The sequence below is a fragment of the Scyliorhinus canicula genome, chromosome 1 (assembly GCF_902713615.1).
Source record: "Scyliorhinus canicula chromosome 1, sScyCan1.1, whole genome shotgun sequence".
NCBI classification, from domain to species: domain Eukaryota; kingdom Metazoa; phylum Chordata; class Chondrichthyes; order Carcharhiniformes; family Scyliorhinidae; genus Scyliorhinus; species Scyliorhinus canicula.
Window position 1 is genome coordinate 198,469,077 of NC_052146.1, and position 17,720 is coordinate 198,486,796.

At 43.0% G+C, this 17,720-nt stretch overlaps 1 protein-coding gene across 5 annotated transcripts in view; it reads left to right on the forward strand.

Moving 5' to 3' along the window:
- Nucleotides 1–17,720, forward strand: part of kiz (kizuna centrosomal protein) — a 274,733-nt gene that overhangs the window by 167,517 nt on the left and 89,496 nt on the right. For all 5 annotated transcript variants that reach the window (XM_038805982.1, XM_038806001.1, XM_038805994.1 and 2 more), the window contains 2 exons: nucleotides 9,768–9,845; nucleotides 12,806–12,902. In XM_038805982.1, coding sequence (XP_038661910.1) covers nucleotides 9,768–9,845; nucleotides 12,806–12,902 — 175 coding nt within the window. The remainder of the gene's footprint in view (nucleotides 1–9,767; nucleotides 9,846–12,805; nucleotides 12,903–17,720) is intronic.

Genomic DNA, 17,720 nt, shown 5'->3' on the forward strand with positions numbered 1-17,720 from the left:
GGCGATAGGCGGGGTGGGGGGTGTGTGAGGGGGGGGGGGGCGGGGGGGCGGCGTGGGAGAAGCTGGAGGCGGCGTCATGTAAAGGTACTAGTCTGGGAGCTTTGATAACAGCTCCTTTGCCGTTCTCACCGACCCGTTACTCCACAAGTCTGGCGGTGATGGCGACACTGCGGATCTGGGGACAGTGGAGGAGGTACAAGAAGGTGGCGGGAGCGTCGGTCTGGACCCCGATATGCAACAACCACAGGTTTGTCCCGGGTAGGATGGATGGTGGGTTCCAGAGCTGGCAGAGGGCAGGCATCAGAAGGATGGGAGATCTGTTCATAGACGGAAGCTTTCCCAGTTTGAAGACGCTAGAGGACAAATTTAATCTGCCGCCAGGAAACGCCTTTAAATATCTGCAAGTACAAGCCTTCCTGAAAAAACAGGTAGTGGCCTTTCAGATGCTGCCGCCACTGAAGATACAGCACAGGGTGGTCTCCGGCACCTGGGTGGGGGAGGGGAGGGTGTCGGATATCTACCAGGAACTACAGGAGGCGTAGGAAACCCCGGTGGAGGAGCTCAAGGGCAAGTGGGAGGAGGAGCTAGGTGAGGAGTTGGAAGTGGGCAGAGACCCTGGGCAGGGTTAATTCCTCCTCATCATGTGCCATGCTCAGCCTAATTCAATTTAAAGTGGTCCACCGGGCACACATGACCGCAGCGAGAATGAGCAGGTGTTTTGGGGTAGAAGACAGTTGTATGAGGTGCAAGGGCAGCCCTGCAAACCACGTCCACATGCCCGGAGCTTAGAGAGTTCTGGTAAGGGTTCGCGAGGGCAATGTCCAATTTGCTTAACACACGGGTGGTGCCGAGTCCAGAGATAGCGATCTTTGGAGTGTCAGAAGACCCGGGAATTCAGGCGGCGAAAGAGGCCGACGTCTTGGCCTTTGCCTCCCTAGTAGCCCGGAGACGGATTTTATTAATGTGGAGGGACTCAAAGCTCCTGAGTGTAGAGACGTGGTTTACCGACATGGCTGGGTTTCTCAGCCTCGAGAAAATGAAGTTTGCCTTAAGAGGGTCTACGCTCGGGTTCTCTCGGAGGTGGCAGCCGTTTGTCGATTTTCTCGGGGAAAATTAAAATATCAGCAGCAGCAATTCGTGTTCGGGGTGCTTCATTGGGGTGGTGTGGGAAGACTGGGTCGCGTGGGGTAATGTCTATTTAATTGTTATTGTATATTCTCTTTTTGCTCTATGTTAATGTTCACTCTAGTTTGTTTTGTTATTATGGTTACTACCGTTTTATTATGAAAAATTCTGCAAAACCTTAATAAAAATACTTTTAAGAAAAACTTTTTACAATATACATTAAATATCTGGAAGAATGAACTGTAGGCACTGTTGCTAAGTTTGCAGATGATATAAAGATCTGTAGAGGACACGCAATATTGAGGAAGCAAGGAGGCTGCAGAGGGATTTGGACAAGCTAGGAGAGTGGGCAATGAAGAGGCAAATGAAATACAATGTTGCAAAATGTGAGGTTATACACTTTGGAAGGAGGAATTTAGGCATAGACTATGTTCTAAATGGGGAAATGCTTAGGAAATCAGAAGCACAAAGGGACTTGGGGGTCCTTGTCCACAATTCTCTTAAGGTTAACGTGCAGGTTCTGTCGGCAGTTAAGAAGGCAAATGCAATGTTAGCATTCATGTCAAGAGGGCTAGAATACAAGACCAGGGATGTACTTCTGAGGCTGTTTCAGGCTCTGGTCAGACCCCATTTGGAGTATTGTGAGCAGTTTTGGGCCAAGTATCTAAGGAAGGATGTGCTGGCCTTTGAAAGGGTCCAGAGGAGGTTCACAAGAATGATCCCTGGAATTAAGAACTTATCGTATGAGGAACGGTTGAGGAATCTGGCTCTGTACTCATTGGAGTTTAGAAGGATGAGGGGGGGATCTTATTGAAACTTTCAGGATACTGCAAGGCCTGGATAGAGTGGACGTGGAGAGGATGTTTCCACTTGTAGGAAAAACTAGAACCAGAGGACACCATCTCAAACTAAAGGGACGATCCTTTAAAACAGTGAAGAGGAGGAATTTCTTCTGCCAGAGGGTGGTGAATCTGTGGAACTCTTTGCCGCAGACATCTGTGGAGGCCAAATCATTGAGTGTCTTTAAGACAGAGATAGATAAGTTCTTGATTAATAAGGGGATCAGGGGTTATGGGAAGAAGGCAGGAGAATGGGGATGAGAAAATGTCAGCCATGATTGAATGGCGGAGCAGACTCGATAGGCCCAGTGGCCTAATTCTGCTCCTATGTCTTATGGTCTTATAGGAACCCTGACATTTGAAAAGTATGTAGATGCCCACTTGAAATGGCGTAGCATACAAGGCTATGGACCAAGTGCTAGAAAATGGGATTTGAATAGATGGGTGCTTAATGGCTGGTGCAGATAGAAGGCCTATTTCTGTGTAATGAAGCTCTATGACTCTCATTTTATCTCCATCTTTCAAAATAGTAAGATAATCCATGATTTCTCAGAGATACGTTTTAAAAGCGTGGCAAAGGAAAAGACTACATTATTTAGCGTGATCCTAAGGTGATGGAATGTTTATAAGAACTACAGTTTCATACTGTGGTGTGGGCAACAGCAGGGTTAAATAATGTGAAGAAGGCTGAAAAAGTGCAAGTACACTTCACACCCGAAGTGTCGGAATGCCAGAATTTCTGAAAGAGGCCCTTCCAAAGCTTGCAGAGTTAAGAGAGGTTCCACAATTACTGTAAGGATGGTGGGTACTAGTGCCATTTGGATTTATCTTTGTGCTCACCTTCTCCTAAGGAGAGCATTCTGTGGTTCCAGTTTGTTTTGTTATGCTCTTGATGTAGCATAAGCTGCTTCCTTGATGTACACTCTGATGAAGGAAAGTTCAGACTTGGAGGTAGCTTTAACACATTTATTAAACTGTTAACAATTCTCCTACTTGGATTCAACACTCCTGTTAATCCTGCTATAGCTACTCAGACTGACAAACCAGTCTGCTACAATCCAGGTGCGGGTGGGGTGTGTTTCAATCAACCCTGTGTACTCACTGAGTGTCTCCACTGGAAAGAGACTGAACATGTGTGCTGTGTCCTTTTATATGGGTTGGTGTAATGCCCTCCTGTGGTAGTGTCACCTCTGTGTGTCGTGAATGCCCATTGGTCGTGTCCTATCTTTCTGACCTATTGGATAAATGTCTGTGTGTCATGTCTCTGGTGCTCCCTCTAGTGTCTATCTAGTCTACGTGTATTTACATTGACCCCTTGTGTATTTACAGTGATGCATATCACCACACAGTTGACAGCCCCATGCAGAATCCTGAATTTCACTTACCCTCGTTTTGAACTTACCAGCCTGTCTTACCGGCTTTTGAACAGTGGCCACACAGTTGGACAAGCCTGCACCAGAAGTTTAGCTCCCTTGTTCCTCTTGTGAAGGGACAAAATGTCAAATGCTATTTGGAGCTGTGGACCAGCATGAAGGGCTGAAGCTTCTTATGTGTCATTTGCTGGTCCAATTTGTCAGTCCTCTGTCTTATGGTATTTATTTAATGCCTGGCTTATCAACTTTAAATTGACTGACTAATTTGCCAACTGATGTGGAATTTTGAAAGTTTACATTTTAGATTTTCTAAACACAATTCTTGTACTGCTTACTTAATCACAGTTTCTGCCATTCCCACAAATTTCCAAATTAGATATCCTCACTCTGTCCCCTGTCACTCCACCACAAATTGCTATTGTTACAGATTATTGCAGTTACAAGAAAATCTAGAGCTGTTAACCTTTTGCTGAACAATTCCAAGTCTGTTAAGAATTGCACGAACAACGAATTTAAGATTATCAGTCAGATTCGCAATGTGGCTCACTTACGCTTGCTGGCAGCCGCACATATTCATATACAGGGACCTGTCCTTTGCAGGCAAAAGGACTGTCCATTCATTGCACCGTTGTTGAATAAATGAAAGCATGGGGGCAATAGCTCCCTGGTGCATTAACCATGACAATGTCTCGGCCAAACAGTGCCCCTTTTCTCATGCATTATAAATTATTGATTCCTTTGAAATTTGGCATTTTGTGTCGAGATGAGTGAAAGATGAAAAGCTTTGACAGCATATCTCTCTCTTCAGTAATACTCAAGTGGTGTACTCACAAGTAACTAAATAAATAAATGTTTTTCAATTCAATTTTATTGGTGATTTTCATAAGGTTTTATGAAGATGAGCAAAAAAATTAAGATAGATTGCCATATTCATTTCTGGATACCACATGGAAAAGACTTCTTTAATCATTTTTAGTTTCTTACAGCTTGGCCTAAATTTAGAATGCTGTCATAAAACACCTGAATATGACAGATTTTATAGCATTTGAGAGCTGTGGGTACAATGCAGTAACAGCATTTAATGAAGTTTGGATCACACTTGAATATAATTACATTTATTAATGCGTTTTGTATAAACTTTCACTTATGAAAAATGTGTATTCAGGATAATTGGAGATGGATGTAACAATGTGGACCAGTCAATAACTGAAAAGAGTGGAGCCCTTGATCCAAGGTCAGGAACCCTACTGTTAATTCCAACCAATTCCCATACCAAAGCATTTTGAAAGAAAGAATTCCTAAATGCCATGCCTTCACAAGATTAAAATGTAATTTATAGTCTGCTTAATAGAACAATTCCTGTTTAGAAGATGCCCAAAGAATGTTCAATATGCTGATTTTCCAGCCATGCTATATTTGTAAATTTAAGCAGTTTTGATCAGCTGAAGCATACAACTTCAAAAAAGTCCATATTGTGTCTCTGATCTTCGGATTTGTTTTCATGCTCCAAGCAAGGCCTGTTAGATTAGTTTTGCATTTCTTGCCAAATACATATTCCTAAGGCCAAACATCTAACTGAAGAGTCCTTTTACCTGTAATATTGCAGATGTTTTTGATTTCATCTCCTTTTATGATAATTATAGGAGTTGGTTCATAAGATTAATGCCAGATATAATGGCACAGCAATTTTTGTATATTTTAATTTGTAGTGTTAATTATATAGACTATCTGGTTTGTGAAGACTCCTTAATTTGTTCTCATTAAATTTGGAGAGCAGAAGGATGTGCATTGAACAAATCTTCTAAAAGATAATAAATAAACAAAAATATTGCTATTAAATGTTTACAACACACATTAGCAACACAGAAAATTACTATTGATAGCTCTTTTAAGTACCGTGCTAATTGTGCATTGCAGCTGCTTGGCATTGGAATCTTCCCTCCTGATTGTAAATTTGAAACCGTTCTTCATTAGAACTGAGTGAAAAGAAAAAGAATTGAACGTTAAAAATGCAAAGCAAATTTATTGCATATGAAAGTTAAATTAATGTTTAATAAAGGAACATATTGTAGTAATTAATTTGCATTCAGAGATCGAATGCTTCTTCTGTATTTCTGGTCTCTCAATAACAAGAAATTATTGAGAAAATATACCTCTGATTTTCTTTCATGGTGTGTGTTTTGGATTATCTCACGCAGGTTTTACTTGAATCCTCTATAATACTTACTGTTCAATCTTCGTCATCATTATATACTGTCACATTTTCACGTCAGCAGTTAATATTGAAGCTGCCTATGTAAAGCTTAAAATTCAAATCTTGTTTGTAAACGGTTACTTGTGACAATGTAATTGCCATCTTTTGGTCAGTGTCCATAATGTAGTGCAACATTTCTGAAGCCTCCCCTTTAGTTCATCCTAATTTTCATCCAGCAATACCCATTTATCCATCAACGTGATTATTTCTCTGAGAGAATCTTCAGCTTGAGGGAAGATTTCTTAAACTTCAGGCTGAGCTAATAAGGGGCGCAATTCTCCGCTCCCGCGCGGCATCGGGAAGGCTGTCATGAACTCGGCCGGGTTTCACAACGGCCTCGGAGGCTGCTCCTCGCACCCTATTCACTCCCCTCCCCCCCCCGTAGGGGGCTAGGAGCGGCGCTCCATAAATCTCAGCCAGTGGGTCTTGACGCTTGTTGCGTCAAGGCGGCGCGCCGAGAATGACGCAACGGCGGCGCCTAAGTGACGTCAGCCACGCATGCGCAGATTGGCCGGCTCGAACCCGCACATGTGCGGTTGCCGTCTTCCCCTCCGCTGCCCCGCAAGACGTGGCGGCTTGATCTTGCAGGCCGGCGGAGGGGAAAGAGTGCGTCCCTTGGAGATGCCGGCCCGACAGTCGGTGGGCACCGATTGCGGGCCTGTCCCCTCCCGAGCACGGCCGTGGTGCTCACTCCCCTCTCTGTCCCCCAAAAGCGAAGCTTTGGCGCCATGTTCACGACGGCAGCGACCAGGTGTGGTTGCCGCCTGCGTGAACAGGTCGGGAACATCAGGCCGCTCGGCCCATCCGGGCCGGAGAATCGCCGGTCGCCGTGATAAACGGCGAGCGGCGATTCATCCGAGCGAGGAGTGGGAGAATCGCGGGGGGTGCCAGGGCAGCGTGTCGTGAGTCACCCGGCCTTCCCGCGATTCTCCCACCTGGCGTGGGGAACGGAGAATCACGCCCAAAGGCTCAGAAAAGTTAATTGTAGGCTGACTAAGCAAGGTCTGCTCTTGTTTGTACTTGACAGGAATTGAGAAAATAACACCTCTGCTAGGTATTTTAACATTGGCATCTTATTCTAGACATACTGCAGAATTAGAGTCAAACTTTGCTTAATCCCAAAGAATATTTGGTCAAAATACACAGAATGGCATTAGTGTATAAAAGTTCTTATTTCTCCAACTCAATGAGTAACTGTGAAGCGTACAGAGGGGGGAAATATTAGCAACCAGTAATTGAAAAAGTCAACATTGGCGCATTGCTCATAACGTGTGCTGCTGTTTTTGATGGTTCTCACCTCTCCATAATCAGTGAATAGCATTGACATAGAGCACACCTTCAGTAACCTGTCACAAACTGATGTCTGAATATATCTTCATTGGAAATTAGATGCTTTGGAAACAGGTAATGAGGAACAAAAGCCTCTTGTGAAGGGAATTTTAAGCATTTAAGTATTTTGTATGTTCCTCCAAATTTATTTTCCCGATTAAATTCAAAGTTCACTGAATATGAACATTCCGTCAGAGAAAAATACTTACTTGCCCACAGCTAATCTTGTAACACAGGAAACAGCCCCCAAAAAGCATGACTTTTAGGTTTATATTAACCATTTAATATCATCTGCTTAGTTCTTGAGGGCAGAAACCTGCGATAATAATCCCACCCCCAACCCGGCATTCTTCTGGGATTTCCATATTTTCCCCCTAATCGGATAGAATGCTTGTGCTCGAAACTAATACAACTAATGTAATTCTGTGCAACCAAATTGAGATGTTATGATCAGACCACCTGCCTTATTTCCTCACTCTCCCTTGGCCGGGCACCCAGATGAGTTGTAACAGGTCCTCTGGTCATTCCCCATCAAATAGAAAGATCTGAGAAGGAGCAGCAAGGCTATGGAAGCCAAAATGAATAAATTACATCCTTTTCCAGGGCATATGTTGTATATTCAAGTATATAATAGTCGATCTCGTGTAAAAGTCGACGCCTGACTTTCAGCAAATAAATCCTAATTTCTCATATACCTCAACTCATTATTTATTAAAAAAATACTTCTGCAATGTTTTCAATTGCATGGCTCTTCCCTTCCGTTAATCGCTGCGTGATATCGAAACCACAGGCAAGCCCGCTTCCTCTGCTGCGCTGGGGGATGTTGGGGAGGCTCCCTGGAGTGGGAGCACAGCCTGATGGAACCATATCAGGGAGTGGGCTCAAGTTTGATGCCATTTTGGGGGGAGCACCATGTTGACGGGTCATGTCATTGTCTGATTGCCGATGAACACAATAAAAGTGGATCAGTCTGGAACCAAATGCCACTCTACCTGAAAGACCCTCCATGTCCAGCTCTTGGGACTGAAAAACGAAATCTTCTTGGGCTGATTAAACCTTGGCACCATATTTTCAAACAAAGATAAAGGTTTAGGACTGTTCATAGGTATGAATCCAAATGTTGAGAGTGCTAATCGGATGTTTCAATATGCAGTGACTTCCCCCATTACCTTTCAGTTGAAAGTAAGCCTCTCATTAAATTCTACCCCCTAACTTTTGACCTGAAAATGGGAGTCAGAAATTTGATTTATACACATTAATATACTACGGTAATGGAAACTTAATGAAAACAAATAGGATTAAAGGCCTTGTTGTTGTTTTTGAACCAAAATGATAAGGCTCCACATCTAGAACATAGAACAGTACAGCACAGAACAGGCCCTTCGGCCCTCGATGTTGTGCCGAGCAATGATCACCCTACTTAAACCCACGTAACCCGTATACCCGTAACCCAACAATCCCCCCATTAACCTTACACTACGGGCAATTTAGTATGGCCAATCCACCTAACCCGCACATCTTTGGACTGTGGGAGGAAACCGGAGCACCCGGAGGAAACCCACGCACACACGGGGAGGACGTGCAGACTCCACACAGACAGTGACCCAGCCGGGAATCGAACCTGGGACCCTGGAGCTGTGAAGCATTGATGCTAACCATGCTACCGTGAGGCCTAGTGGGCGTTACTGTTGCCACAAAACACTGAGGCTTTTGCAGCAAGTGGATTGCCCACCACTGTTTCCAGGTATAAGAAAGACCTACCTAGGTTATCAGTCCTAGGTTAATGATCTAATCCAGCAGGGCAGCACGGTGGCCTAGTGGTTAGCACAACCGCCTCACGGCGCTGAGGTCCCAGGTTCGATCCCGGCTCTGGGTCACTGTCCGCGTGGAGTTTGCACATTCTCCCCGTGTCTGCGTGGGTTTCGCCCCCACAACCCAAAAATGTGCAGAGTAGGTGGATTGGCCACGCTAAATTGCCCCTTAATTGGAAAAAATAATTGGGTAATCTAAATTTTTTTTTTTAATTTTAAAAAATGATCTAATCCAGCAAATAGGAGTATTGGCCACTCAATCTGACATGTACTTGGGGGATGCTGGGGAGGAGGGGCCTGTATTATTCTGCAACAGTGCTGCTGAACATTAAGAATTTACTTGTCTTATCCTCATTTAACTTAGCTCGTCTGTTTTAACACATGGGCTGGATTCTCCGCAGTCCGATGCCAAAATCACGGCCGGCGCCGGGACGGAGAATCCAGTTTGATGCCATAATTGGGCCCGGCACTGGTTCGGCGATTCTCCGGGCACCGAAAATCGGCGCCACTGTCGGGGGGCCATTGCCAGAGGCCTGCCCAGCAATCCTCCGCTCCCGACCGCTGAGTTCCCGACGGTTTGGAACTAACCACCTATTGCCAGTCGGGATGCTCGCGTGGCAGCTGCGGACTCAATCCGCGGCCGCCCTGGTCGAGGGCGGGCGGCTCAGAGACTAGGGAGGGCCTTACAGGCAGCCGGGGATTTAGTGTGCGTGGGTTGAGGCTCGGGCGCGTGGCCAATCGGGGGGTCTCTTTCTTTGGTCTGGCTCTACGGTCCGAGTCAGCCATGGAGCACAGCACGGCCGCTGGAGGCCGCCGCCATGCGCGGCCTCGGACCCGGAAATGCGGGCCCTGTATCTGCAGCAAAAGCTGCGAGATTCACTTCAGGTCCCTGCTAACCCCTTGCAGGGCATTGAATTCATTTAACTTTTTTGCAGGCATTTCAGGAGTAAAACAACTGTTTTTAGGCTGGCGTGGGGACATAGTCTCCAGAATGGAGAATTCAGCCCATGATGTTTATCATTTCTGAATCCAACAGAAACAAGAGCATATCAACTGTTAAGACAATCAGCAATGCAGCAGAATGAGAAGGACGTCTCAGGTTTACATTCATCAGGTAATTGCATTCTAAATTTTCACCCAGTTGCTCAAATCAACCAAGTTGGTCTCACCAATTTAGCTTAGAAAATAGTTGATTTATTTTTATTCTGGGTACAAAGCTAACTTGACGTCTGCAGATAAATAATAATATATAAATAACTCCCATTATATAGTTGCCATTTTTAAAAATTACCTTTGAATTATACCAATACGTATGTTGCTCCTGCATTCAGAGGACATTAGCATGCAAAAAGAAACAATGTATACCCTTGATTTGAGGATAAATCGATTTTCCTTGTCAATAAAAACCTGACCTTTCACTCCCCATGCCCTTTCACTCCCCATGTGGTTTTCTTGATCTATTTAGATTTCCAGAAGGCCTTTGACAAGGTGCTGTATAGGAGGCTGTTAAATAAGTTAAGAGCCCACGGTGCTAAGGGTAAGATGCTGACATGGATACAGAATTGGCAGACTGGCAGAAGGCAGAGACTGCAGATAAAGGGGTCTTTTTCAGGATGTCAGCCTGTGACCAGTGGTGTGTCTCAGGAGTCGGTGTTTGGACCACAACATTTCACAATATACATTGACAATCTGGAAGAAGTAACTAACGGCACTGTTGCTAAGTTTGAGATGATACAAAGATATAATAAGAATATTTATTAGTGTCACAAATTGGCTTACATTAACACTGCAATAAAGTTAATATAAAAATCCCCTAGTTGCCACACTATGGTGCCTGAAGAGGGATAGATAGTATTGAGGGAGCAGGGGGGCTGCAGAAGGACTTGGACAGGCTAGGAGCGTGGACAAATAAGTGGCAGATTGAATGCAATATGGAAAAGTGTGAGGTTATGTACTTTGTTAGGAGGAATGGAAGCATAGACAACTTCTAAATGGGAAAAGGCTTAGGAAATCAGAAACACTAAGGCATTTAGGAGTCCTAGTTCAAGATTCTCTTAAGGTTAATATGAAAGTTCAGTTGGCAGTTAGGAAGGCAAATGCAATGTTAGCATTCATGTCGAGAAAACTAGAATAGAAGAGCAGGGTTGTACTTCTGAGACTGTACTTCTGTATAAGGCTCTGGTCAGACTCATTTGGAATATTGTGAGCAGTTTTGGGTCCCGTTTCTAAGGAAGAATGTGCTAGCCTTGGAAAGGGTCCAGAGGAGATTCACAAGAATGATCGCTGCAATGAAGAGCTTGTCGTAAGAGGAATGGTTGAGGATTCTGGGTCTGTACTAGTTGAGATTTAGAAATGATGTGGAGTTGCCGGCGTTGGACTGGGGTGAGCACAGTAAGAAGTCGGAGAGGAAGGAGCAGTTCTCCGAAAGCTAGTGTTTGAAACAAACATGTTGGACTTTAACCTGGTGTTGTAAGACTTCTTACTGAGATTTAGAAGGATGAGTAGGGATCTTATTGAAATGTCCAGGCTACTGAGAGGCCTAGATAGAGTGGACGTGAAGACGATGTTTCCCCTAGTAGGAAAAACTAGAACCCATGACAACAGCCTCAGACTGAAGGGACGATCCTTTAAAACTGAGATGAGGAAGAATTTCTTCAGACATAGGATGGTGAATCTGTAAACTCATTGCCACAGAAGGCTTTGGAGGCCAACTCATTGAGTGCCTTTGCGACAGAGATAGATATTAATAATCCTTATTAGTGTCACAAGTAGGCTTACATTAACACTGCAATGAAGTTACTGTGAAGATCCCCTAGTCGCCACACAACGGCACCTGTTCGGGTACGCTGAGGGAGAATTTAGAATGTCCAATTCACCTAACAAGCACGTCTTTGGGGCCTTGTGGGAGGAAATGGGAGCACCCACAGGAAACCCACGCACACACGGGGAGAATGTGCAGACTCCACACAGACAGTGACTCAAGCTGGGAATCGAACCCGGGTCCCTGGTGCCGTGAAGCAGCAGTGCTAACCACTGTGCTACCATGCGATAGGTTCTTGATTAATAAGGAGATAAGCGGTTATGGGGAGAAGGCAGGAGAATGGGGATGAGAAACATATCAGCAATGATTAAATGGCAGAGCAGACCCGATGGGCCGAATGGCCTAATTCTGTTCCTATGGCTACTGGTCTTATAATTTTGTTCTGGCATATTACATTTTTATAAATGTGCTGTTTATTTTCCTTCAAGTTCAGTTTTGTCGCTTAGTGTGAAGGGAGTCCTTACAATGTGCTCAAATCTTGCCAGAATAAATGCTCTAAGCTCTTTAAATAGTCCTAAATTTCTATGGATCCATAAAGGGTTTTCCAAACTAGCTGTTTTTTTGCCATGGCATACTTTATTGCTACTTCTCTTAAGTGTATACTTCTGGTAAGTGTATACAAATGGTGGGAAATCAGCTACACACTTAACTAGAGTATGCTACAGTTATTCTTGAGGGTTTCATTAATATTATTAAACCGTGACAGGTCTAGAATGATCATTTCTCTGAAATTCAATAAAACACTACAAATGTCAGAGATAAGTTTTGTGATTAAACCAATGATCGCATTGAGATTTAGACAAGCTGGTAAGGATTTTTTAAAAATAAGCTATCTATCCTATAAAATAATTAAAGGGATTTGTTCATGGTTCAGTGACAAAACAAACTTCACTTTCTTTTTTAACTAGCCCACTTGGTTATGCCTTTATTATAATGCAAATCTGGACTTTGCAGTCTACAGTGAAGGAACAGCATGAAGGGACAGTATTGCCACTCTTTTTTAAAATTTTACATTGTGTATATAACAAAGATTTTAAAGAATAGAGTTGCAGTACAAACGCTGTAGCAGTAAACAGCTTGCACTACAATTTCCCGAAATGAAAAGTAATGTGATGAAAATGAATCATCACTCCTTGGATCTCACGAGCAGTATATGCACATGATAAATATTCCTCTTCAGTATTTTGAAATGAATATTCCATTATTAGAGTATAGTACATAATTGTTTTGGCCTTATTCATGTTTTGTTCCAGGTATAATCAAGCCGAAGTGCACAAGTAAGTCGAAAAACAAGGTTAAATATGAAGATAACTTTGGAACTGGCTCTAGTGAAGGAAGTCCACAGTTAAGGTAAGACAGTGGCAATTAGATGTATTTATCATTGGGCACAATTATTCCGAAAATACAACATTGTTAATCACTTTTATTAGCAAACAAAGAGTCTTATATAGGGCTGGATTCTTACTCCCCGCCCACCGCAAGAATGCCAAGGCCGAGACGCCGACAATGGAAAAGTCCATTGACCACGGTCAGGATTGTCTGATCGCTGGGCAAACGTGGCCGAAGAATCCCGCCCATAGTTCCCCAAAAATCTTGAAATGTAGGGCGGGGTTTTCTGGCCGTTCACGCTAGTGGGATCTTACAGTCCTGCCGACAGTGGATCCCAACCATGGGCTTCCTGGTGGCGAGGGAAGCGTTCAATGGGAATCATTGTTGACAAATGTGGGACGAGAGGATCCTGCCGCCGGCCATTGGCGAACCACCCTCCACCACTGTACAACATACCACAGAAGGGGGAGGAAATCCTTCCCGCCCATTGTGTTTAAATTCCTGTATGGTCACCTGAAATGTAAACGCTGGGGGCTCATTCTTCGGAAATTATAATCGATTGTGTTATTCACAACATTTACCACTCCTACAAATTAAAATATGGTAATTCTGAACAATTGATAGCTTCAATCACAAGCCTCATTCCAACCTTTTAAAGACTTATTTCTGTCGGAGCAGTGCCTTTGAATTAAACTAATTAAACTAGTACACAAAGTTGTCAGTATTCCTAACCTTGGTGCACTTGTATTCATAGGTTATTGTTCTTCTACACTGCAGCAGGTTGTCAGTGATGAGCTGTCCACTATTTAAACTGGAGGTGTGACTGATAATATCATCACCCATAAAATCATCTTTTTGAAGATTAGACTTAGCAGCTCATATACATGAAGTGATACTTGATCATTTGCACCAATCATAATTCATTAAAAATCATGTTTATAATATTAACAATCATAAAATAGATTGGCTTTTAAAATGGTGACAGTTAGAAGTAATCTTCCTTTGAAAGACTCTTACTCAACTGATTGTAGGCATGACTTTATCCTTTTCAAAAGAGCAGCATATCTCACTATTACCAGTGACACACCTATACTGTTAATTGAAAAGATTAATTTCATAGTCAATGTTGGACTAGTTCACATTCCAAGATAAAATATTGAGTCAAATTCCTATTCCTCATTTGTCATTAGTTGTTCATTGCAATTAAGAATAAATTCTATATCATTCTTTCCACATTTAAAAAATCTCCTTCACTCAGTTAAATTGTGCACAAACAACATTGAAATTTTAATTTTGTTTATGGATACATTGAAAGGAAATGGCATTTTATTTGTGGAAGGAAGTACTTTCATTATATGCCTCAATACAATCTTTTAGAAAAAGTACAGAAGTACATATCTCTCTCTTAGAAAGTTTACAATAGCAGAAGTGAGAAATTAGTTTGACAACAATGGCGCATATTATACTTTCACTGGAGAATCAAAGAAAAGAGCTACCTTAATCCCCTGAGATTATACAGTCAATTTACATTGCGAAATACACGGTTTTCCACTTTTAACTACGTTTGTGTTTTTGGTGTGACGTGGTACTTTGTCTATTTATGGGGAGGCATTGGCATAGTGGTAGTGTCACTGGACTAGTAATCTAGAAACCCAGAGTACAGAGTAATGCTCTGCATGGTGACCCTGGTTCGAATCCCACCATGGCACATGGTGAAATAAAAATCTGGAATGAAAAGTGCAATGATGATGATTAAATTATCATTACCTGTATTGTTTTGGCAGCACAGTAGAACAAGTGATTAGCACTGTGGCTTCACAGCGCCAGGGTCACAGGTTCGATTCCCTGCTGGGTCACTGTATGTGCGAAGTCTACACATTCTCCCCGTTGTCTGCGTGGGTTTCCTCTGGGTGCTCTAGTTTCCTCCCACAGTCCAAAGACGTGCAGGTTAGGTGGATTGGCCATGACAAATTGCCCTTAGTGATCAAAAAAAGGTTAGATGGGGTTATTGCGTTACTGGGATAGGATGGACGTGAGGGCTTAAGTGGGTCGGTGCATACTCAATGGGCTGAATGGCCTGCTTCTGCACTGTATGTTCTATGTATGTTCTATTTGGCTGACTCATCACTGAAAAATGCCAAAGGCCTTTATATGGCGCATACATCACACTGTGAGTATGTCACATCAGACTGCCATTCAGCTTTAAAGGGTAAGCAAACCCTGCTGAACTGCCACTGTGCTGAATGTTATGAAAGATGATATCTCTGTATTTACCAATGCGTTAGTAGATATTGCATGTAATACCCCTGCAATGACATTCAGCTCCAGTGATAGCATGAATGAGAAACACTACCAAAAATCTGCTGTCCTATTTCATGGTGTCACTGGAAGTGATTCCTACACAAAATGTCTGCTCCAAATCTAGTATGCAATTGTAAAACTTAAAATAATACAAGGAATGGTTTAGAGCTATGGTAAAGCATAGAGAAATGTCATATTTGAAAGAGATATTTCCTCTTTAACAATTTTTTAAACTGTGAGGCAATTCCGTGGACTGAAGCTTATCTTTAATTAAGCCTCATTCAATTTTGTTGTTTTACCAATATGCTGTGGGAGTTAATTTTCACTTATTAATTTCCAGTGAATTCGCTGCACTATCTGCAGCATTAACAAATGTACCTGTGACATCTAGTGGGAAAAGTTGGCACTGCTCAAATTTGTTCCTTTTCTAAAAATCTTGCACTGTTCTATAAATGCAGCCTTGCATGATTAAGAGCAAATCTCGCCTACAATCTGTAAAGACAAATCAGAACAAGTCTTTCCTGGCTTTAGGGTTACAATTTTGCTGCTGAACCTGGATCATTTATTCCCGATCATATGTTTGTAGAATTATATTTCAAATTTGTGACTGCTATTATATTACCATCTCCAGTGCTCAAGTTTCACATTTAACTTTCGCTATACTGGTGAACCATTTATTAGATTCTAAACAAGCTCTACACCAACCACAGTCTGCACTGAATACTTAAAAATGGCCTGGCAGTATACATGAAGGTAAATTAAATGCTCCCAACACAAAGGATGTGAGAGTCAGAAAACTGAGGTTATAGCGTTGTAGCTCTGACAGCACATAAATGAATAATTAACCTTTATTGTCATAAGTAGGCTTACATTAACACTGCAATGAAGTTACTGTGAAAAGCCCCAAGTCACCACATTCCGGCGCCTGTTCGGGTACACGGGGAGAATTCAGAATTCTTTGCTGGTACGGGAATTGAACCCACGCTGCTGGCCTTGTTCTGCATCACAAACCAGCTGTCTAGCCCACTGAGCTAAACCTGCCCTATGTCTGACATGTCTGACAACCACCTAAGCTGCCTTTGAGTACGACTTCCTTATCGGAACATGATGTGAGTGAATTTACCTCACCATCTTTTCTGTACTTTCTTGGGAAACAGTCATCCACTTTTCAACGCTATTCTATGTAACCTATCAGTTTTCAACATGCTGCTCCATAAAACTTTAAATGTCTTTTATAGTGATAAATATAAGACAAAAATGTGCTAATTCACTTGCCAAGTCATTGCAATATTAACCCTGCAATTAATAGGAGAATCATAAAAATAATTCATCTAAAACTTTAATTTTAACAAGTCTTACCTACTGTATACATGCCAGTACTTTCAAGCTGAAAAAAAATCTGATAAATCATAACATTTTAGTCGCCTTATCATAATCTAAATTGATCCTGTTCGGCTGAACAAGATCTTCCGTCCACGAGGGAAGCAGTCTTCAGGCATTGTTTGTGCCATTGCTGAAAGCAGCTGTCTGGCCCGACTGTGAAAGCAACCAGCCTCATTTTACGTGGAACAGCAAACTCATTGGAGTTGGGAATGGCCATTCAAACAGAATACAGCAACAACCAAACCCTATCTGCAGAAAGCTGCAGTCTGTCAACCTAATCTCTGTGCAGTATATGAGGGGGCTCAGCATACTAACTGCATCGTGTTAATCATTGAACACATTTGTGCTTTGGAAAACCTGTTTAGCTCAGTTGGCTAGACAGCTGGTCTGTGATGCAGAGCGAGGTCAGCAGCGCAGTTTCAATTCCCCGAATGACTGAAGCCCTGCCTTCTCAACCTTACCCCTCGCCTGAGGTGTGGCGACACTCAGGTTAAATCACCACCAGTTAGAACTCCCCTCAAAAGGGAAAGCAGTCTCTGGTCATCTGGGACTATGGCTACCTTACCTTTATCTGCTTTGGTAAAGTAATTTTTTTTAAAATTGTGATTTGTGAAAAATGCATGTAAATACAATACTTAAGCCTGAATCTTGCGCTGATTGGGCGCTCGGGGTCGGCAGAATCGGAAGTGGGCGTGATATGACCTTCCAGATTGGGTTCCGACCGCAGTTTAAATTGGCTAGCTGGCCGAATCACTGGCAACCAGTGAAATGTGCGCGAAGAAAGGTGTGCTTCGCGGGTATAGGGGGATACAGAAAGAGGACGGAAAAGGTGAGGTATGGTGTCTCCAGCAGGCTCCCTGAAGGCTATCCAATAGCTGTAGAACTACAGGACTGTATAAATGCAAACTGCATCAACATTGCAAATTCAAGAACCTGACAGAGCTCAGCCCTCAAGTCTTTTTTAGTTTATATCACCCCGCCATTAAGGGCAGCATGGTGGCGCAGTGGTTCGCACTGCTACCTTGTAGCGCCGAGATCCAAGGTTCGATCCTATCTCTTTGTGGAGTTTGCACATTCTCCCCGTGTTTGCGTGGGTTTCGCCCCCACAACCCAAAAGATGTGCAGGCTAGGTGGATTGGCCACGCTAAATTGCCC